Genomic DNA, 24191 nt, shown 5'->3' on the forward strand with positions numbered 1-24191 from the left:
CTTATAAGGACAAAAATCCCGCTTGCTGCAAATATTTTATTAAAATTAAAAATGCGTCATTTTTATTTCACCTATCAGCATAATGTATACTATATAAACACGTAATACATATTGCGCGTGTCACCATTCACAAACACCGAAATTCACAATGCATTCCGTAGATGGTAGAACAAAAACACAATACGCTCTTCTATACGCTATAGTCTACTCAATTAAATCGTTCCATTCTAAGGAGAACTTTTAAATACATACATACATAGCTTCTTCCGCCTTTAATGCGTAGCACTTCCGCAATTAGAATTCTTGATTTACCCGTGAACTATGTAAAAAGAAAACTCATGTTCGCTAACTTCGAGTAACATCTAAAAATAAGTGAATTAATTCTTTATTAATTCCTCTGTTAATTCCTATCAAGCAGATTTCTGATTAAACTCTTTCATAGAGCGTAGAAGTCCCGCTAATTATAATCGGGATATATATATTTGCAACGTAATACATACATATTTACAATTTGTTGTTTCAGAAGAACCGTTTCACAGAGATTTTGTGTGCCACCTCCTTACACATCATATTCTACTAATACAAATCCCCAATTTGGGGCCAAAAATTCCTGTCGATTCCTAAAGAAGGATTCATAATTTGTAAAGAATTGCTTAGTTCTACATAACAGTTTAAAATTAAACAAAACTGTATGTATTTGTACTTACGTATTGCCACTACCAATTGTACTGGCAGAGAGTAACAAAGTAGGAAAAGCGTAGCGATATCGTCGTTCCAATAGAACGGAACTAGCTCGAGTAGACCGTAGTCAAGTTGCTTGGCTACAAAATCGTGTTCGTATATACGTCGGTGCATGTCACTTGCACCAGTCGGTCGCAAGAAAGGGACGGAACAAGTGCCAAGGAAACATGGCGACGCATTGGAACGTGCCACAGTAATGCAGCTAACGTGCAACGAGATCGTTTCTATCGAGTGATCAAAGATACCCGTGGCCTCGCACGCGAAAACATCTATCTGGCCAAATGACATGGGAATTTGTAATCGAAGGCACTTCCTGCTGACAATATGCACCTTGCAACTCGTGAGTTTCTTCGATGGAAAAATGTTTTTGTCCTCTCATAGAGAAAATTATCGTCATCCTGTGACACACGTAATTCGTATTTCTCTAGCACTGAGTCACTGCGTGGTATTCTTATGAGAAGACTCTGATTATTGGACAGATATTAATCATCGAGTATTTTTTAAATAAAAATAAAGAGTTTAAAGAGTTTGATCTATGGATTGTTGCATTGATATAAACTGTAAACGATTCGAAATGTTTTATCGACGATATCATGGCTCGATGAAACATAGGCACATGCTTGATTATCGCATCGCTTTATCGATCTATAGATCGCATGGTTTATCTCCGCGGAATAAAGATCTCCGTGTAGAAACTGACCGATCCATTTAACATCGCTTTTACTACTTTCTAAGCGCTTTCTTGTCGACTCGCATCGATACCGATACAGAGTTCTACATTGCACTACAGAGATGTTTTTGCTAATTGAAAAATGCAGTAAGTGCATATGAAATAGGATAACTTAACAAAATCGGTTAATTCAATATCGTGTTAATTGATGCAATATCGATTAATTGAGCTTTAAAGGATTTAAAATGGAATATGATAAAAGTAAAAATACAATGGGATGTTATTTAAAGCAAGTATCTTAGTTGAAAGCAAAAAATATGTTAAATGGTTCATGAACACTGGCTCGCATTTGATCCATCGGATTAATTGGGTATTTAGAACACAGAGCAATTGGTGCAAATTAAGATTGTAGACAAAAAGGAGTTGGTAGAAATGAAAGAAATTAATCTTTTAAGATTCAGACATATTCTACTCAGACTCTTTGTTGATTTATTGAATTTAATTGGAATTATTTCATTTTTGCTTGTAGATCACTACGGTAGAGCGCCAGGTCTTCGACTTCCTGGGCTTTATGTGGGCCCCGATACTGGTCAATTTTTTCAACATTATATTTGTAATCTTAGGGTTTTTCGGAGCTTTTCAATATAGACCTAAATATATCATATCAGTAAGTACAATCTCTTCATTTTACTTTAATATATTTTTATATACATATTTATTATAAACAGAAATAATTGTTTGTATACTAAATTTATTTTAGTATTGTATATGGAATACACTATGGTTAGGGTGGAATATATTCATGATATGTTTCTACCTCGATGTTGGTGTACTTGACAAAGTAAGTACTCCTTTTTGAGTAATTTTTTTTCATAATTTTAATTGATTTTTAATCACAATTAATTTTTTAGAATAGTGATATTTTAAATCTTGGTACTGGTAGTTTTTCCTGGTGGCATGTCAATGGACCAGGTTGTAAAGCTATTTATGATGTTACTGAACCAGAATTATTCAGACCTGCCCGACCTACAAACGTGACAGATTGTGTGCTAGATTATGAAGTAGTTGAAATTTTACATGCATCTACTCAATGTATCTTAGGTGTAAGTACCATTAAGTTTCACTATTTAGTAAAAGTGCACTAATTACAATATTTAAAGTAATATTTCTTTTGTTTTAGTTTATTGCAATAGTAGGTGGTATTTGTCTAAGTAAGGTTTTCCTGGAGGAAGATGATAGCTGTAAGTATAAAACTCAAGAATTTCTGTTTTGATTAATGCCAGTGTCAGATTAGCATAAGAATTAGTTTGCAGAGTGAAATTATTTTCTATTTTATCCTGGGATATTATTTGGTCGTAAATTTAGGTAATATTTTTTCCTGATATCGGTAAACAAGATCTAGGAAAAATTTTCAAAATTTAATTTTTTATTTTTATACAGTCAAAAAACTAAAACGTGCAATGATAAATCTTTTTATAATACAGAATAACATGTTTCGCTACAGAAAAAGATTGTGCCAGCCATTCTGGATATTTCTTTTTTAATGATATAAATTTAAGATTTATTATTGCTTGAAAAGAGGGTTGTCGGTTACAGTTGATTTCATTGGTGGATTTGATCCTCCACTTTGGTAAGTGCTTTGCCTGATTCATGGTTTGCACGCATTTGCTCCTTTTGTAAAGCACGAAGTAAAATGGTTTCTCTCATGCACATCATTACTCATCGATTCTCTTGCGAATGTTCAATGTACTGTGAAATAACATCTTTGAAGCTTGAATATTACGCGAATTTATTTTTCGATCTCTGATACAACATGTATTGCAAACGTATAAACTGTTGTGAAATTGGCTATATTCGAATGAGTCTCATATACCATCTAATTTAATTTTAATCAAAAAGAATCACTACCTTCACGTCACAAACACAATAAAATTCGATCTAATGCAATCGATTCTACGTCATATTTCAGTTGACTTTGTGGGAGGTGATGACTTTGGGTTGGCAGGCCACACGCCGTTACATCCTATGTACGTTAGCTACTCGGCTCTTCCATCACCTGCCCACCCTCACAAAAATTCCGCTCAAAATTACCCCGCAGGCACAGCTAGCTCTCATCAATCAGTTTGTCACGATACCAGCTTCCCAAAACATAACGATAAAACATTTAACAGCTCTGGACGAAGTAAATGTAGCTTCAGAAATGACACGATCAGAACTGAACGAAGCAATCTATCCAGTCGCGACTTAAAGTATGTTGATTACTCTAACGACTATTCGAATCCGTTGGATCATTTACAGAGGCCTGTATCCCCATACGACGAATACGATTCATTGGACAGTGCCGCTAAATTGAAGTATCAAAAGAACAAATTGTACCATCCGCACTCGTCCAAATATAGTCCCGTTGCATCTCCGCGTGTCAAATGTCGACCTGTTGCAGCAAAGCAAAATAAAGCCCCCAACAAGCCTAGAGTCTTTACCGACCACGTTCGCGAACAGTCAATGCGGTCGTTTTACTCAGATCCAAGATTGGCAATTGAGAATCAACAGAACGTGACTGACCAAGAGAAACAGAATAGGTCTAAAAGAGATAGTAGACCTCTGTCGTTGTATGCCAGTAATTTTTAAATTGTTAGAAATTAGAAAAATATATATAGAGTTTATTTCTTTCTAACTTAATCCATTCGAGGTCGGGATCTCATTTGAAGAGGATCCTGAGAAATCTAATACTATTTTTAATATCTCAGCAGAACAGTGAACCACTTTTTTATTTAAACCGATAATGATGTAAATGTTTCACCCATTTCTTTTTATACTATTTGACTTTTGTATAGTGTTTCCTGAAGATTTCTAAATTATTGATTTGCTTAAAATTCTTTTTAAGAGAGTTTGCGTTGGATTAATAGTATAGGGTGCATACAGTGCATCGTCGACCTCGAATTGATTAAAACAGCATATGGACTGAAGTGAAATGTATTTTAATGCTATTTTGTAGAGAATTCGAAGGTGTTACATAGAATTCCTATCCTTGCCAAATAGATAGAACGATTAGAGAGTAGCTAGCTTAGGGTGCCTTCTCCGATTGATTTCTTCTTGTTAGTCTAGAAAGAATATCTTTTTCTTTCCTAAATCAGTTTTTTAACATCACAGTAACAGGTTAATAATTTCTACTACGTCTTTAAAGTATTTCGACTGATAACGCAGAATAGACAATGTGTGTTCAGTAGCATCGTTTGCTTTTTTTACGAAGATTTTTATTTACATTTGCTCATAGATATTTTCATATATACGATTCATGTTGGATTAGACAACCATGCATTATTATATTAATGCATACACTGTGATACGTATAGAACTATGAATCATGTTGGTTGAAAATGTTTATTCGATCTTTTTATTATCGAACTTGTAACTTTAAGAAGCTATGCTTGATAGATGAGCTTTCATAATATACGAGACAAAATAACGTTGCATCTGAAAGGGAACGAAGAGTACAGCATGAATGGAAGAAACGCTATATGTAAACATTCACTAATGTATAGGATTATTTATATATTTTTTTTCCTTTTTGTTATACGAATAGTACTTATTAAGAATTCCCTTGATGACACGCGTGGCCTGGCTTACAACATAGCATTATGATAGAGACCTTTAGACTGCATTGAAATTAGCTTATTGTATCATGATGGTGAAGAACTTGTGTTTATAAGGTGCTGCGAAACACTTTTTCATTTTAATGAAACGTGTATGAGTATTTGGTAGTGCATGCTAATACTTGTTTACGGTCCTTAAGTTCGATAGAATATTTTATTTTATATTCTTCTTTTTTAAACAACGATGAAGCTACATTTTGCATATCTATGTAGATGAAAGTATACAGATAATCGAAATTTGTAAGATATCATATACACAGACTCCCTCATAAATTTTTACTAAATTAGTACTTTTGACATTCCATGGATCAATCAATCAAAGAATGTCTAATAATATGTCGAAGCTAAAAAGAAAAATCTGAAGTGACGAAGATGCTGTTCTTATTATAGACTTCTGTGCATCTTAATTACACAGAATGTTCTGTGAGTTGCAGATCAAGGCTCGTTGAAATAGTAGTCCAATCATAAGTGTGATGAGTAAACAACATTCAAAGAATCATCAGGTATTTAACAACTAAACTTATATTCTAGAGTCGAAGATTGATTTAATTAAGATATAAAATTTCATTAAAGAAAAAAGAAAGATATACAAATTGCTTACTCACCAAGAATTGGTTTCTTCAGATGGCACGAATATAAATCATGAATAGGCACGAAGATATCACTGTTTCCACTGTTCTGATAAACAGTTGGTTAATTTGCCAACAATCAAAATCGCACAATAATCGATCAATGAACATTTAATGCAATCCGATAATAGACAATACTTATAATGCAATGCTTATTGAGCTATGCATATACAAATGCACTGAAGAAACGGTAGAGTTACGTTTTGCAGTGATTAATTGATGCTGATAGTTATATAATTTTCAATGTTAAGTATCTACATTCAGGTATACACCTATTCTAAACATCTGTCACAGTCACAATGAAATAGCTCTATACAATAATGAGTTGTTTTTCTCATCACATCTCATTGGACTTAAAGCTGACCTTGTTCACGACTCACGATACTGCCTGTGCGTTACTTAAGATATATTACTTTAAGTTTAATTCTTATTGAATAACTTTGCAAACATTGCATACAATATTATTCGCACAATTATATGATTACTCATCTATTATATTTTAACTCAGACATACTTGACTTAATGAATTTTGCAAGTAAATTGCTCACTAAATGTATACTGTACATATATATAATTACGTTTACGTATTTTACGTAATTTATTTATAAGAGTAATAAAACGTTTCACATTATGCACTGGAGGATTTAGCCGAATATTTAATATTAACGAGTCACTTCAGATTCAACGTTGAAACGTTTGTTCGTAGTACAATCGAAGATTCTTTTATCTTTCCCTTCTTTTGTCGAAAGCTTGTACAGTAGTGTCGTTCTGTACTCCGTTTAAGGCCGTAGATTTTAATTTTATAGTATAATTTATTTTACTGTATCATATAATTTACTTTTGGTGCAGTTTACTGGCGACAATAAACGTGCAATGCCTACTACTTGCTTGCTTTTTTATTTATTAACCCCCATTCTTTTCTTTCACTCCTTCTCTAACATTCTCCTATTCTTCTGTGGGTTTTCGGGGAACTATTTTATTTTATTGTATTTTTTTTCATTCTCGATGTTTTTGTCTTTCAGTCAGTACTTTCCTACTAGATTACTGCAATCTAAAATCTTTACACGATAATTTACCATTTGGTTAGACGAATAAATGACAATTTTAGACTAGGTCTGACTGATCCTTTAAAAAAGAGTCTAACTAATTCAATTACTCAAGATCACGTGAAAGTCGCATCATCGTTTGAAAATTTAGAAAAGAAATGAACATTGATCAGCCATCGAATCGCGTTGGGAGCGTGTTTCTCGCTGTGCATGTAATAATTCAACCACTTCGATTGTTTTTCTCATTCATACAGTTGAAGATTTGTATTGATACTTCGATAACACGCAACTACATTTGTCACTTGACTCAAAAGTGTGTGTTTAACTTTGCAGTTTGTGCTTGGTATACAAATCCAAATATAAAAATCTTAGAAAATATTACTACTTTCTAATCTTCGTTCCAAAAATGAAGGTCCGACGTGATCTATAAGAAATTTCGTTCAAATGTGGTGTAAGAATCGTAAAAAATTTAATACCTAAACTTTATAGTAATTTTTTAATCACTTATTACTTCGAGATTCACCTATCTATTTAATATTCCATTTTTAGATTTCAAATTTCATCCAAAATCACCGCAACTATCTACATTCAGAATTATTGCAGAACCAATCTGCGATATTAATTCGTCAGTATCCAAGCGCAAACTGAATAATTACCTTAACAGAACACCTACTGACAAGATTTTTGTTTGTTTCCAACGCAGCCCAAGCTAAGCGGAAGAAAAAGCAACCGCGGCCTCTGTACAGCATCGAGTACTCTCAGCCAGAGCCCACGGTTCACGACGACAGCGTGTCTCCAAAGCCAATGACTCCACGCAGAGTGAAAAGAAGATCTGTGATCTCTCGTGACGGGACAAGAAGATCCAGCAGAAGGAGTTCTATAAGGCAGTCACGCAGAAAGAATCCCGTGAACAGAATCATGGATCATCAGGAAAGTCTATACGCTAATACAACGCCCAGCAATCTTACCAATCAAAATGTGAATTCATTGTCTCAAGGCACGCTCAACTATGATAGAATCTCGATGAGTTGGGACAGAGATAGGAACTCCAACTGGCAGCCGGAAGCTGTAAATATGGCTGTGTCTTCTCCTACCTTATGGAACCAAGATTCTTCTAACAATTACTCTAACACTAGCAATTATACGAATCAGAGTTACCCTAATTGGGATGCTAGCAACTCTACCAGAAATCTTACTGATAATTGGCAACCAAACGAATTGAGCCCAATGCAGTGGCAAGGTCAGAGTAACCCAACTTTTCAACAAACTAGTACGCAAAGCTTAAACGGGGAAGATTTGGATGAGATCTATAATAATCGACCAGCTAGTGCTAGGTCGAGTTATAGCAATTATCATGGAGTGAGAGCTACACCTCAGGTTCCCAACAGAACAGATATTGTTAGGCAGAGCCAGAGGCAATTTGTTCTCAGTGGACCTCCTGCTTATCAGGATACGGTAATCTGAGAAGTCTGGGGGGAGGTGGTTGGAAACCTGCGTTTGGTGGATGTTTAGTTGGTTAAGGGAATAGTTTGATGGTAATATCGTTTAATGTGTAATTTTTCAAATTGTGATAGTTTTAATGTAATTATGGAATTCTGTAATTCTCTATTGAGAAACTAAAGTATTTTTAATCGTATAGATCTGTTTAGAGGAACTTGTAGAGGATCGAGATCTAGAACCATTGTACTTAATTTTATTAATTTTTATTTTAATTTCAATTTTAAAGGGAATTGATACTAAACGTCCAATACGAACATAGGTTTATTTTTTGATAAGTTATAGTTACTATATTCTTACATTGTAATTGTTACTATTAAGGAACAGGAAGTATTTGTTACTTCTCTGATCGATCAAGCTTTACTCGATAACAATGGATGCAATTGTCTGCATCTTGTTATACTTTGCGATAGATATCTTTAAAGTTTATTAACTTTCAGAAAGATTTCGCGATACTTCGATCTCGTAGCGATCTTCTATGATTTTTAAGCTCCGCCTTTTTATCTCAGGACAGTAACTCACTTTTTAACAAATATTTAAAAGTAATGTTTCATACAATTCGCGATATATACGTATACTCGTACATATCAGCCCTTGATAAGACTTTATCACAGTTGCAATGTGAGACGATAAAAAATTATATCCTTCATACGAGAAATAGAATTCACGCGTTAGATGAAACTATACGAATTCGCTGTTGTACAATTTTTAGAAATCTCTTTGCTCCACAACATTTTCAATTATCTATCCATTATTAACACGATTATTTATAACACTGAATTGTTTTTCATCGGAGAAGTCATCTGTAAATATCGATCTATGATCACACAATCATCCTTATTTATACCCTTTTTCACCTCGAGCCTTCGAAATGAAACGTTTACGCGATATTTTAGAGAAACATTAATTTTTCTACGATCTATTTTCTGAAAATGAGATTTTTACAATGTATATTGGGCGCCATTCGTGTTATAGTCTTCCAGGTATCGAGAAAAGATTGTTATAAAATCGTGAATTTCACGGTGACCAATCTAATGAAAAATTTGGAAAACGAAAAAAATGATTACGTGTTGTAATCATATATATAATAAAATATAATAAAAAAATAAAAAAATGGTCACTGGTTGAATTCATAAACGTGTTTAAACGCTCTATGCATGATAAGTGCAATAAGAGATATTTTTTCATGCGAAAAATCAAAATAGACTACGTCGATGATGATAGGACGTGTGAAATGAAAACCAAAGTATTAAACATCGGTGTAAGTTAATGATAATACTTGTAATATTCTGTATGAATGTAAAACTGCCTCAACTCTTTCGCTGACTGTCGTACAACATAGGTTTAATTAATTAGGCGGTCAACTTACACGATCCAAGTACTTAATTTTTATTATTCTTCGAGAATCTCTAGACGCTTGGTTCATCGATCACGTAGTTATATGTTACTTAAAAATATCATTATACTCTTATTCAACGAATGTGTTGTCTTATTCTTTTTTTATTACATGTTCAAATACTGCGTCGATGAACAAGGTGTTGATTTTTAGAAACTTTAACATTAAGTTTTTAATAGGTTTCTGTTGCCACACGATTGTCTTTTAATAGGATTTTTTAATCGAGGCAATATTAAATACAAATATTCGTTATTTTTGAAAATCTTTTCGGTAGGTCGATCTACTGTGATACTGTGCAGTGGAAAATATAAAACAATAAGAGATTTTTATCATAGAAGGAATGAAAGGACCAAGTATAATAAGTCAAAATAAATTTTGAAAAATCGAAGTTTCGACTTCGATTTTATCTTAATTCTTAATTCGTATATGCAAATTTTACTTTCTATATATAGAATTTTTTATGAATACGATTTGAATAATAATTTCATTTTAAGGTCGAAAAAAGTAAAGTATTAGTGCCGTATAAGTATTAAATATTAAAAATGCAAGATTAATTCTCGAAATTATTTGCAATTTCTGCTTATGCGAATCACTTTTTCGTTTTTCCTTCGCACGGTATTGCAATTGTATAATTGTACTCTCTGTATTTTATAGAATTTATCGTATAAGTATGTTAAGTTTATTTAAAGGGCAGCTACCTTTAATTAATTACGAAATCACGTAAGACTCAACCGTCACCAGCTTGTACTTATTATATTGTTTCTGATTCTTCACGCTCAGGATTGTACACGATTCGTCATCGTTTACCATTACCATTCACCAATGTACAATTATAACACGAAGCAATAATAGCAAGACAATAATAAACGAAGAATAATTTTGATTCAATGAATAGTTTTATTCTCAAACATAAATTTAATAGCCAAATTCTTTCAAAGATTTTGTCTTATTTTTATCGAGTCTGCGTGGTATGTTTTTTGAAGCGATAAATGGAAGAGCGATATACAAACGCTGTACATACACATATATGATTTTTAAATGGATTTAAAACTTTATCTAGATAAAATACGAACTGTTGTTGATAACGAATAAAGGATTAAATTTAATAAATATTAAAATAGATATTAATACAAAAGCAAATATTTTTTCGTGTATAATGTAATCGAAGAATAAAAATTGGTGAAGTAAATGAAAATTCTAGCTTACAACAAGGAAAAGGTTGCGTTGTCTGGTACTTCATGCAAGTGTTAATTGTACAGAGAACTTTCAAATTAGAGAAAAGCGTTCGTTAAGATGTAGAATCAAGATTGTAGATAAGTACCATTCTTTAAGCTCTTCATTTTAACGGAATATTTCCTTTTAACGACGTAGTAACACAAAAACATACTTAGTACTAACTAAAAAACACCCTCGTTAATATACAAATCTATAAAAATGTATAAAAAATGTCAAACCTTCACTATGCTTATCTGACCAACACATTTTATATCACAGACGAATCAATGATCATCCAACATTTACCAAGCACCGTTCTCATATTCCACGAACCTTGCTATGCAAATCAGCTTTCACAGAAGGAAGGGATTCGAACCCTCCACGTCGAACCCACAAAAAGATCCAATTCGCATCAACCCGTTCAGCAATCACTTCCATTCACTCACCAGCCAGCAGATGAACGTTTATACTCCGGTGAATTTCACAATGCCGCGTCGAAGTCGCGCATGTGCCCTATTCGCCGGCTTCTTTCCCTCCTGGCAAAAGACCCTTTCTTGCCTCAGTACCACGTTATTGTCGGGACGTCGAGGGTCTCTCGTGTCATCGTTTCTGAGAACTTACGTGTGTCTAGAAGAGGAAGATCGAAGGAGGAAGTGTCAGCCAACGTGAATCTTCGTGCCAGTTAATCCACGTTGAGTTACTTCTTCGCAGTCGCGTTTTGCTTTGGCGAACAGCTCGAATGAACTGCGAGGCGATCGTCAGGGGCGTGAGAATGCTGAAGATCGTCAAGGTCGGCTCGAACGGACTCAGAAGGCTGCACACAAGCAATAAGGTGCGAAGAATTGCAAAGTCAAGTAGATTCCGAGAGATTCTACTTCGTAGATTTATTGATTGGAGGATTGCCAAGTGCTCGGGCTTTTTGGCACGGCGTGAGAATGTCTCATCGATTGCTTCGTGGACTTGGTGTTCAATACAGAGTTAGACTAGAGGATATTTAATAATTTATTTCGAACGATTTCGCTGACTTTGGAATTAAGATGTGTTGTAGAATTTCCAATTCTATATCCAATATTTATTGGATAGAGAATGAAAGAATGTTCAGTCGCTGATAATTGAATTTGGAGAACAAGAGCAGTATTCAAGGCTGATTATTTCCTATTTAAAATTTTATAGAGAGCTGGACCTAGAAATATTTAAAGGATTATAAACTTTGCAGCTGACTATGAAATATATGTTGGATAGAGGATGAAAGAACGTTCGATTGCTGATAATTGATTTTGGAGAATAACAGAAGCATTCAACATTGATTATTTTCTGATTATTTTGTGGAGAGTTAGACTAGATAAACTCTTTAACTACTTGTCTTCGAAGGTACTAAAGGATGTTGGAATATTTGGTTACGCTAATTGAATTTGGAAAGTACAAGTATTCAGAAGACACGAGCAGAATCTTCTAGAGGATTAGAGGATTCGTTGATTAGGCAGTGTTGAGGTGCTTCTGACCTCGAGGGAGAATCGTCGCTGATTGATCAATCACTAAAAGAACTCAGACGTTGTTAAATAAGACGAAAGTCTAAATGAAAGAGAGCAATAAATTGAATATTCTTTTATCGAAATATTCGACATATATCAAAGAAAATACATTTACTTTCATTTTAATCTTAACATTCTGTGAATATTTGCGTAAAAAATAATACTATTGTATAAATATGTACACAAATCATACAGTGTATACAGTTCGAGGGAAAAAGGTATCTGACATAACGGAGGAGACGTGTTAAAATTGTTCGTTCGCGGTGTGTCCACGTGGGCGACAGCAATGTCCCATTTCAGCGACAGAAATACGCGGCTACTTGGAGTGCACGCGTCTGGATTGGACCGTGTTAACATTTCTGCGCGATAAATTGATGTCAATGTTCATCAACGAGCTATCATACGTCTCATGTTATTTATCATTTATAGTATTTGATCTAGTATGACTAAAAGTCATATGGAATTTATAGAATTGGTTTTCCAATATCGTGGAAAAAATGAGGGGTCTCAGAGGGGTTGAAAACAGAAGAAATTGCGAATAATTATTCTTCCGCAATTCAAATTCGAAATTTGTTCTTGTATTTGTATCTGAACTTTTCCTTAGAAAACCTGAAAGATTAGAAAACTTAACTTTCGATTCGACTTAAAGAAGATTTAAGATTTAATAATATATTTAATAAAATCCATTGTGACTTGTAAACTCTATGAAACTATGTATGAAATTTTGGAGACAAGGTACATTTTAGTGCAAGAGAAACCACTTCCCAATTATTTGAATCGTCTTTCGATCATTCAACTAAAACTTGGATTAAAAGTTATAGAGAATAGATCAGTTTCCTTTATTGTTTTCGTTCTCGTTCATGCAGATCCTGCTGATCTGAATTAAGGGTACACGTGGCAGGTTTCGGCTTAGGGCTATGGTAGTTGATTCATCGAAGAATCAATACAGAATTGCTTGGCAACCACCACTTTTCACCCCTCGTACGTTTTACCGACCCGAAATTTGTTTATCGATCGTTGGACCGGTTTCTGAAAAGCGGAATTGTGCCTCCTTCTCTTTTTATTTCCACCGCTTTTATAATGGAAAAGCGGATTTGACGTTGAAATGGAAAAATGGACACAGAATAGAATAGCAAACGCACAGAATAGAATTTTATACGTTTAATTTTACTATTCTGAAATAATGAATGGATGTAGTAAATCATACTAATTTTTAAGAACAATTCTATATTACGTTAAATGAATTTAAATTCAGATTACAATACATTTTTCTAAAGGCACTTAAATCAAATATCGATAGACGATAATTTGAACTATATAATGAAAACATTCAACAAAAAGAACAAGTTTCAAAATAAATTTGAACAAGTTTGAAATAAAATCGAAACGTTCTCCAACAAATCGTGACAAATTAGAAAATAAAATAAAGCGAAATATTCTTCAAACATGCTTGTTCTAACTAGTTTCTACATTATTTCAGAGACGAGCGGCGGTACCAGCGTCGAAGAAACTGGGACGTGCAAAATACTTGGATGCCGCTTTTGGAAGTGCCTTAGAATTAGAACGAGCACAGACACGGTAATTAATTCATTATCTTACTTCTACCTCTGTTTCATTCTAAATTTTTACAACAAGTCACTCGATTATTTTTAAATTTGTAATTATAGCGTGATCTAAAAGATATCTATTTACAAAGTTAGTTTTAAACAACTCGATTATGTTTTGTAGTTATAGTTTCGTTTCAAAGAACGCGCGTTCTCGTTATTTATTCTCTGTCACGAAGCTACTAATATTAACAATAAGCGATACGACTCGAATGGTGTTACATTTAATCGCGCAAAATGATCCGTAATTACGTGACATTCTCGAATTTCGCATAGCTCCGACCGTGAGAGGAAAACTACGACGTTAGACTAAGTTCTCCAGAGAATATGAGATTTCGCAAGGTATAACGATGAAAATCTATACAAAATCTATACGAGATATGTACATTATGGAACATCAATTCATATAGGCAATGTTAAATCTCAAAAGTTGACTCCTCTTTTTAATTCGCAATTTTATCACTTTTGCAATTAGACAATTTCACGAAGAGAGTATCGACACTTAGGTAAAAAAGAAATGCAGAAAGTCTTTACGAAAAAGAAGCAACTATTCCTAATATGTATTGTTCATTCCGAGTTCTTTGATTTTTTTTTTCACCGTCAAAGAGTTAATCGCTGGTTTCTTTTTATTAATCATTAGTTTCGAAATCATCGGTTGTGATACGTAAGAGAGAATGCCTCTGCAAATAGTGTAATGAAACTATTTCGATTGCATAATTTAAACAACGAACGAAGTCAGAGCAGTTGAACCACGCCAATGAGTACAATAGTCTTCGCAGATGTTTAATCATTTCGTTCATTTAGATAAAAAAAGAAGGATCGTTTCTCGTAACAATGAAGAAATAGATCCGTACTACTAAGTGGAACACAATGGAGTATCAATAAATCCGAAGTAATCGATACTGGTGGTTCTCAATCGCTTCTATTTGTAGAGTTGTTAATTATCATGATACAAAAAGGAAGAAAATGCAATTGTTCCTCCATTGATTCTGCCATTTCCATTTAAATCCCCCTGTAACACTAATCATTTGTGTATTCTTATCTTTCAAGCAATTGCAATATCTTTTTTAAATTAATTTCTTTAATGTCACCTTCCAGTTATCTCTCCGTTCTTCCTTTTGTAATTAATTCGATTATAGATCATCCTTCAAAATTCCTTCTCTTTCGATTCGTAAATTGATGACATCGAAAAGATGATATTGATTATTAATTGAGAACCATTGAACGACAGAGAACTCGACCCCATAGGTTGTATTTATTGTCTGAACGTCATTGCTGGCCATTTAAATACTCCAAAGGATGTCCCTTCGTTGTCTCTCAGAACTTTGCTCGACTTTCGAGAAACTCGATCTTTCGCAGAAGAGTGTTTTGTGTTTGAAATAGACGTATTTAGATAATAGAGCTTCTCATTCAACAATGGACGATTAGTATTCGACCGATTGCTTTTCGCGTTAAAGACAGAAGATAATGGACAGTTTCGACTTCTGTGAACCATTTCTAGACGATTTTCCTCATTTTCAAAAAACGTACTTACGGTAAGAATTGTTACAAAAATCAATATCATACGTATAATATTTCCATATCGTATCATTTTCATTAGTCACAAAAATTGTCCCGAGATGATTTATTTTTAAAGGATTTCTGCGATTTATGGTTGATTTATATTATAATATACACTGTATAAATGCGAAAATATGATTTTTCCTTCGATGGAAATTAAAATATAATGTCTCCAATAATGTAAAAAGAGATCTGAGATTTATGAAAGTCTCAATGAATTTGTTGAAGTAGGAAGCATATTTTATTTACCTTCAACTTTGCATAAGATTTTTCGCATTGTCGGCTTTAAATTGAACTAAAAAGCTTTTGTCACTATTGACCACACGATCGTCACTGTCGACGGTCCAGTGGTTCTAATTAAGCCTAATCAACTGTTTACCGCAGGTGTGATTTATTGTGTAGTATTCAACGTTTGCTTGCGTAAATCACGTGTTCATATCGTGCTATAATGCAACCAATGCGTCGAACATAAAATTTGAACAAGCTCTTTGATATGAAATATTCCCTTAGGAAATACCCTTGCACAATTTCTTTAGATATTTACCTCAAATTCTGCTTTTTTTCATTTAAATTCCATTTATTATTATATATATTATAACTACTCTATACATTATAAATCCATGTTTAATTATTTAATTTATTATCATTTTATTCATTATAATATTTTGTTAAACAAATTAAATAAACAGAATATGTAGGAATTGAAATTAAAATGGAAGGATCTTATTAAATCTGCTCGATAGATGTGGAAATGGTGTGGAAAATATTGAGATACTGCGCAAATATGAAAACATGAAGTACAGTAATAGATGAGTAAAGAGACGGAGCAGAACAACTAAATAGTAGGCAATCTTTGTTTGCAGTTATGCAATTCTTCGGAATCTCGATGTACCGAACCTATTTGCTCCAGAATATACATACTCGAACCGCTCTCATGGAGATTGCTACCTGTTAGCATCTTCCGCTATTTTTGGATCGTGTTTTCCTTTGTTCGAGTGGGGTCGTTTTTCTCAGCTAATATAAGACCGCGTTTCCGGTTATCTTGTACAAACCAACCTGATAAGAATTGTGGAGGAATTGTCTGTGACTCTTCTGAAAGATTTTCCGTTTGGAGAACGTCCATCAAGATCGTAGAATTCGACATTATCAATCAAAACTGTGACTGTCGTGTGGAGCGATGTGCCAATTAATTTGAAATATCGATTTTTTTATTAATACTTGAATCGTTTATTGATCAGTGCTTAAACAAAAATTGGTAGATAATTCTCAAATCAAGTATTTTGGATTGCAAGAAATAGCAAATTAATTTCAAGTTACATACAAAGCTTTTTTAATTTTGATATTAAAATATGAAGGACATGGATCAGAGCATCGTTATGCCTTGTATAGAATTGAACGATAAATGTTCAATGGAAAATTCGGAGTTAGTGCCGATGAGTAGCTTCGTCGATCCTGAATACTATTCAATGAGAACGAAAATTACGTGTTCAATGTGGTTAGAAAAGAAGAGTGAAAATTCGAGGAGGATGCTGGCGCGTTTTCTTAGGTAAAATACACGATTCTCTTTTTAATCTCTTGTCCTTATTCTGTTTTTGCAGCGAGTACAGCTTCATTCATGACAGTCATTACATGTAGTGAGTACTGTGCAACTATGTTGCTGTCAACTATTGCATGGTGCAACATGTGGAATGTTTCAAATCATTTTTTATAAATTGTAGCTATTGAATTCTCCTTTGGTGAAGTGATAATAGGTTTTCCCGTTTCTTGAATACTATGACTATGTATACAGACCGTTGTCAAGTTTCTTCGAATTGATATAATTTCCCATAAACTTCGAGATTTGTAGTTTTAATATAATTGAAATTGCAGAGTGAATTTAAGTTTTCTGAGAAACTTTACAACAAATCTCTCGAATTTTTGTATTATATAACAATATTCTCCCTAAAAGCAATTAACTTACTTACAATGAACATTTACCATAGAGAACATTTATATACAGGTATGTATACGTGGTGTGTTATTTAAATCATTTTAAGATTTTACCATCACTGTCACTCATTACAGTACTGATGCAATTTTAAAATATTTTGTGTAATATATTCATAGAAGATTTCTATAAGTGTTCAAATATTTTTGTGGGTCATTATATAAGTTCTATTATCTATCATAAATATCGTCTAGTAAATGTACTATCATCTTGTTTTTCTAACTTTGTTTTTTTATAAATAGTGTCATTCATCTAATCAATTTCTAATAAAAACTAGTGCTAACAAATTACGTCATTCAATAAACGTCAACTTCGTTAGTCAAGGTATTGATGACGATGTAGCCACAACTAAATTTAGCTTCCCTCGATAGAAACTTTTCAGACAGAGATCCAAGTTTCAAATGTCTCTGTGGTCTATGTTTTGTTACGTTTACAAATAACGAATATTGGCATAGATCCTAGCTTATGCGTACAATACCCACTATACTGTATCAACTATATGATTAGTAATAGTTATGCATGACAGTGGTGAAGTATGTCTTCCCCAAACTTGTTATTATTGTATATCGATAAAAGCAAAGATATATGTCATAAAGTCAAGTAAATTCGTCACTTTGCCAAGATAATAAGTTGCATGCCACGTGGCATATATAGAATATAAGTAGAATGATGCACAATAGTAAGCGTATTATATCTTCCCTCTAGTAAATTGCACCAACGTAGACTGAGAAGATGGTAGTTTGAATTTTTATTGCTATTTTCCGCATTTTTACTCCTATTTTTCAAATTCTATCCATACTCAGCGATCTAATTAAAATTACACAAATATGAAACGAATAATCGTCCAATTTCTCTACTTATTTCAGCACTAGAGATCAAGATCAAGCAACGAACGCGGAAGATGTTCTCTTCGACATGTTTAAAAACGAGGATACCGGCCTCCTAGCGGTGGGAAAGTTTTTGGCTGTAAGTATACCCATCAATTTCATTTTCATGTAATTGATCATTTATTATTTCATTCTCATATAATTGTAGGCTCTGAGGACCACCGGTTTGCGAAACGAAGACCCTAGACTTCAAGAATTTACGGATAATTTACGAAAGGAACACTTGAAGTGCGGAGGTCACGAGGGTGTATCTCACGAGACTCAAAAATTGAATAGAGAACAATTTAGACGGTAATTTCCTCGCAGCGAATTAACATAACTCTCGTTTAATGTTATTTAAAAAATAAAAATTCGCGATACTTAAATTGCTAACAAAAATTCTACCAATTTCTTTTGTTTCTGCTAACAACTGTCCATGATTTAAAAAAGATCTACCGAAACGGAAGATTTAGATTTCTTAGATTCGTTCATAAATTCGTAGATCTAGATCGGTTCAAGATTAAATGATTCGAAATGAGTAGCTTTAATTAATATTAAAATTTCAACTGTATTTCAGAATTATAAATCCGAACATAGTGCTGATCTCGCGGGCGTTTAGGCATCAATTCATTATCCCCGACTGGTCGGGCTTCACCAAGCACATAGAGGACTTCTATTGGAAATGCAAATCGAACTCGGAGGGCAAGGTCGCCTCGTACATACCGCAATTAGCGAGGATGAATCCAGATTATTGGGGCGTTTCCGTTTGCACGATCGATGGACAGAGATTCAGCATCGGCGACACCTCGATCCCGTTTACTTTGCAAAGTTGTAGCAAGCCCTTGACTTATGCGATCGCTTTAGATAGGCTGGGACAGGAAGTGGTCCATCAATACGTTGGCCAGGAACCATCCGGACGAAACTTCAACGAGTTGGTGCTAGATTACAACAGTAAGTTTTAGATTATTATTCGTAGATTGCAGATTTTATATTTTTATGAACGCAATTAAAAAATAAAATCTAAATAAAAAATTAGTTTTACCTATTAAAAATTATAACGAATGCTATATTTTGAATATTTCCTTCTTAGCTTTATAAATACTCTTTATTACTTTTTTTAAGATTTCTTGTTTCTTTGCCATCGTTTTATGTATTTGATATTTTTATGTTTTATTATTTTTATATTATCAAATGTCACACATATATATAAATATTTAATTCCTTACAGAGAAACCTCATAATCCTATGATCAACGCTGGGGCAATCTTAATCTGTTCTCTCCTAAAGTCTCTAATCAAGCCTGAAATGACTTTAGCCGAAAAATTCGATTTTACATTAAACTACTTCAAGAGGCTAGCTGGTGAAGAGAATCTAGGCTTCAACAACGCTGTGTTTTTATCGGAACGGGAAGCTGCTGACAGAAATTACGCACTTGGATTCTACATGAGGGAGCACAATTGTTATCCCGATAAATCGAATCTAAAAGAAATCTTGGATTTCTATTTCCAGGTAAATTCTCTTGGTTTGTCTTTCGTCGTAACTTGTTACAGAAAATACGAGGAAAATGATGTTGAGTAAATATTTAAATAACATGTTTGTTGTAAAGTGTTGCTCCATGGAGGCGAATTGTGACACAATGGCAGTGATGGCAGCCACTTTGGCCAACGGTGGTATTTGTCCCATCACCGAAGAAAAAGTTTTAAAGCCTGACAGCGTTCGAGATGTTCTGAGTTTAATGCACAGTTGTGGAATGTACGACTACAGTGGCCAATTTGCGTTCAAGGTAATTTTTTACCTTTTTAAGGAAGGATATTAAGCTAGAAAGAAATATTCTTGTCATCAAAAGCAGCTTAATAAAGATAAGTCGCGAGAAGAAATCAAGTCAAAATGAAAATCTTGCGAAAATGCAATTTTTTACTGAAATGTTTATCTTTCCTCTGAACTGTTCTATCAATTTATCCTTCGCAACTTATTATTGATAGATATTGAAAATAAATTATGTAACTGAGTATAGGTTGGCATACCAGCGAAGTCCGGAGTGTCAGGATGTCTCTTGGTAGTGATACCAAACGTGATGGGTATTTGCACGTGGTCTCCACCATTGGATCCCCTTGGGAACTCCTGCAGAGGCGTCCAATTCTGCCAGGAACTCGTCTCTGAGTTCAACTTTCATAGGTACGCATGTTATTGACTTTCGTTTAGCGTGCTTGCATAGATTTCAACTTACGTTTAGTTACATTTTGCACACCAACGATCACTATAGAAACAACGTATTAGCTTTTGTAAAAATAAAAAAGAAGTGAAAGAAAAAGAGAAACAATAGTAGCTGCAAACACACGAAATTTAGGAAAGATTTAAACGATTAGATGTCCACTTTTAGATGTAACAAATTTCTTGATTGTTTATGCTATAAAAAGACCACCGAGATCAGTGATAACACACATTAATTAAACTGTTTGTTCTCCTTCCTTTGCTTTTCTCACAACCCCTGGTACACGCAAACCCTGCACGAACATACCAAACCCGAACAAACACGTTCTGCCTATTACTCTCTTCTTTACATCGTCTGTGTTCATTGATGTCCCGTCGTTTTCCATCCCGTCCCGATTAGTGTAGCACCTACTATGATCACAGGTACGACAATCTGAAGCACGCGACTAACAAGAAAGATCCGAGGAGGCACAAATACGAAACCAAAGGGCTGTCGATCGTTAATCTTCTGTTCAGCGCAGCCAGTGGCGATGTTACGGCGATGAGAAGGTTATTATCATTAATTATTTGATTATTAATATGCTTCAGCTTTGCTATTATTGAGACGTATTTTATTTAACTCTGCCGCGGTCATTGCGACATTTTCGGTGCAATCATATTTTTCTATTATTAAAATTATTGATCATTTATAACAGTTATTTGCGATCGGAACACTTACAAATTAAGAATTTTTATTTATTTAAATTATAATCTATATTTATATTTAATTTCAGGCATCGATTGAGCGGAATGGACATGACCCTGTCGGATTATGATGGTCGAACAGCTCTGCATTTAGCTGCTAGCGAAGGGCATCTGGATTGTGTCGAATTTTTAATCGAACAGTGTGGAGTTCCTCACAATCCTAAGGATAGGTAAGTGCCACCTAATCTTTCTATCTTTTAGCTTTGTATCCCCTAATATTCATAAAGAAGATAAATTTTATAATGAATTCCCAGTCAATTAATTCATCTCTCGATTAGAGTCCTTCGATTAATTTTCAAATTTATTTCAAAATACAAAATAACAATATCTCATGGAAATATCGGGTTTTAAGATGGGGAAAAAGGCCGATCGATGAAGCAGAAACATTCGGACACATGCAAGTGGTGGAATACTTAAACAACTACGCTATAGCCTTAAAGACGGAACAGAAAAACGAAGAGAAGGAGAATAATACGGAGGAAGGGGATCAAATGAAAGTAGCTGAATCAACGACGCAAACGCCGATACCATAAGATCATAGCAGCTTTAGATAGGATATTTTTCATAGAAAGTGCGCGGCGTGATTGACTTACAATAAGAAAATGACGGAAGGATCTCGAGATCACAGTGAATCGATTATTTTCCTACAAAAACACACGTTACGGCTGATTTAGTTTATTTTTACGATTAGTTGAATTTGCAGCCTAGAATCAAAATCATTATAATCTTGTTCTTACCACCAAATAGTGTAAATTATATTTATAGCCGTTTCTTTTCTTGTGTCTTAATTATTTGATCTTTTTGTATGAATGTGTGCGTATGTGTATAGATTTTAAGAAACGTATGAATGTTTTTTTGAACTATGTTAATTATTTTTGTTTCTTTTTAACAGGATACGATTCGTATGGCATTTTTAGTATTAAAGATTTATCGTTCATGAAATAGCGACAGTTTGGATGACAGAAGGCTAGCACGTTCATGGTAATTTTACAGTATTATTTACGTGATTTAGTTCTTATTTATGATAAGGAATACTTATACGTAAATGTCGTCTGTTTAAGTATTAATTTATATTTCGAATGATTGTGCAAGAGAACTGACGTATACCGATGATAATTTCTATAATAGTATAAAGAACATTTCGTTCATTTACTACGATACTCGTTCCTACGTGTTCATCGGTGTATGCTTTGAGTATCAGGAAGGAAAAGTTCCAAATTTAGGTACAACTAAGAATCATTTTCTATCAATTTGCAATTGACACTTTCCTAATTTTAGTATTTCCTGTTCCATTTCGTTTAACCTTCCATTTTATTGCTATGTTATATTATATTTCATCAGCGTAGTATTATATTGAAATAAAACGATTTATTTATGACAATTGTTAATAACGAGATTTTAAATTGAAAAAACCAGAACTGTGATTGTCTGTATCCTATATATAAAATTATTAGTCAAAGGAATAAGGGTCGTGGATCTCTATATTAGTAGAGGAAGAGAACAACAAAAAGTGGCTACCGGAAGCGTCTTCTGCTTCCTGTATAGGTGGTACATTTTACCACTATCTGTTTATTCAATCAAATGTTCAACCCTTTATTTGGCAAAATGGAAATGCAGAAAATTGATATTGTTTAACTTCCAAAGAAACTCACTTTTCTGTGAATCATTTGCTTTATAAAATTATTGAAATCCGAATTGCCGAATAAGGGGTTCGTGTTAGTGTCACGTTTCGTCAATTACCTCGAAATCTGCCTTAAAGTAGACGAAAGAATGGTAATTATACAAAGGGGAGTAAAAAACTTATCAAATTTCGCTTTGTGCGATTCTTCATTGTCTCGTGAGCAAGAACATGTAAAAATCGAAGACGCGAAGTGGAATGAACTGCATGGATAACATGGATATTGTCCATTTGGAATCTCTTACCTGAAAAGAGAATTTTCGTGTCAGGAAAGATTCGCCAGATGAGAAACATATCGTTCTGAATACGTGTTTAAATTGGAAATTTCTTTGTGATTCTTGCAAAATGCATCTAAATCTAATTTTTTATTTAAACAAAAATTTCAGTTTATGTAGCATTCTATTGTTTCGCACCTAATTTGAAATAAAAGTAATTAAAGGCACGAATGTTAACACTTCTCGCATTTTTTTGTATAATGCTACCTAAACTTGGAAATTTCTAAACGATTGTATCTAAAAACTGCTGAAAGAGAAAGATCTATACATATACGAAAACGAAGAAGTTTGCCTCTTAAATTCATTCAGGAGATTTGTTAGAAATTCGAGCAGTTATCCTTGCTTAATAAGTGTAAAGAAAAACCACGTTCAACGGGTGGATTAGCAAAGACACGTACAATGAGCGTCAATTATTTCCTCTTAAGTTCACCAGGACTGTCGGAAAAAACGAAATAAGCTTGATTAACGTAAAAAGCAAAACAAAAAAATTAATACTTCAAAGTATCGTATCAAATAAATTTTCCAAAAATGTTACCTTCGCAAATATATAAATTTTCAAGGTCTGAATTCTCCGTCATTTGAATGTTTCGAAACGTCCAATTAATGCTATTTCAAATGTATACATAATGTATAGCAAAATATTCTTCCAATGGACAAAAGACAATACCGATATCTAATATTGGGAAAGGTATTTATGCAAAGGCGACTTTTACTTTCGATCGATGTTATAATTTTACATAAAAATATTTTATATAAATTTATATAATGTTGTCATCGAATATTTTATTCTAATTTCATTCGCGTGGATATTACGAATTAAATTTACGATTATTATTTTATTCCAAAAGTTGAAAGTTGGAAATTACCATAAAAAATATTTTGTATCT

The 24191-nt window shown here is 33.6% G+C and overlaps 2 protein-coding genes and 1 long non-coding RNA gene across 16 annotated transcripts; 2 read left to right on the forward strand and 1 right to left on the reverse strand.

The window, feature by feature from the left end:
• Positions 1-45: 45 nt before the first annotated feature.
• On the reverse strand, positions 46-11556 carry LOC117152121. 2 transcript variants are annotated; one of them, XR_004462378.1, is made up of 5 exons: positions 11469-11556; positions 11181-11383; positions 708-1139; positions 501-620; positions 46-362 (listed from the first exon to the last, which is right to left on the reverse strand). It is a non-coding gene; the product is annotated as an uncharacterized LOC117152121 (long non-coding RNA). The 2 variants fall into 2 exon arrangements; XR_004462377.1 differs by having other exon boundaries at positions 11087-11383.
• On the forward strand, positions 868-9400 carry LOC100744623 (sodium/potassium-transporting ATPase subunit beta-1-interacting protein). Of its 7 annotated transcripts, none has more exons than XM_024370191.2 (7): positions 868-1081; positions 1941-2078; positions 2172-2252; positions 2323-2514; positions 2592-2652; positions 3381-3438; positions 7443-7585. In XM_024370191.2, exons 1-7 carry the CDS (start codon positions 1028-1030, stop codon positions 7450-7452), a joined length of 594 nt encoding a protein of 197 aa, XP_024225959.1. In that variant the 5' UTR covers positions 868-1027; the 3' UTR covers positions 7453-7585. The 7 variants fall into 7 exon arrangements, with proteins under 7 accessions (XP_024225959.1, XP_024225960.1, XP_033178706.1 ...); XM_024370192.2 differs by lacking the exon at positions 3381-3438 and adding an exon at positions 3008-3041 and having other exon boundaries at positions 7443-7582; XM_033322815.1 differs by lacking the exons at positions 3381-3438; positions 7443-7585 and adding exons at positions 3008-3041; positions 5499-7123.
• On the forward strand, positions 11406-23250 carry LOC100749371 (glutaminase kidney isoform, mitochondrial). 7 transcript variants are annotated; one of them, XM_012389927.3, is made up of 12 exons: positions 11406-11679; positions 13860-13957; positions 17142-17177; positions 18397-18496; positions 18566-18708; positions 18974-19347; positions 19625-19905; positions 20003-20179; positions 20411-20571; positions 21013-21156; positions 21381-21521; positions 21704-23250. In XM_012389927.3, exons 1-12 carry the CDS (start codon positions 11587-11589, stop codon positions 21882-21884), a joined length of 1929 nt encoding a protein of 642 aa, XP_012245350.1. In that variant the 5' UTR covers positions 11406-11586; the 3' UTR covers positions 21885-23250. The 7 variants fall into 7 exon arrangements, with proteins under 7 accessions (XP_012245350.1, XP_003492293.1, XP_012245353.1 ...); XM_003492245.4 differs by having other exon boundaries at positions 21031-21156; XM_033322813.1 differs by lacking the exon at positions 11406-11679 and adding an exon at positions 11802-11886.
• Positions 23251-24191: the final 941 nt, after the last annotated feature.

This window comes from Bombus impatiens, unplaced genomic scaffold (genome assembly GCF_000188095.3).
Source record: "Bombus impatiens unplaced genomic scaffold, BIMP_2.2 scf_0670, whole genome shotgun sequence".
NCBI classification, from domain to species: Eukaryota; Metazoa; Arthropoda; class Insecta; order Hymenoptera; family Apidae; genus Bombus; species Bombus impatiens.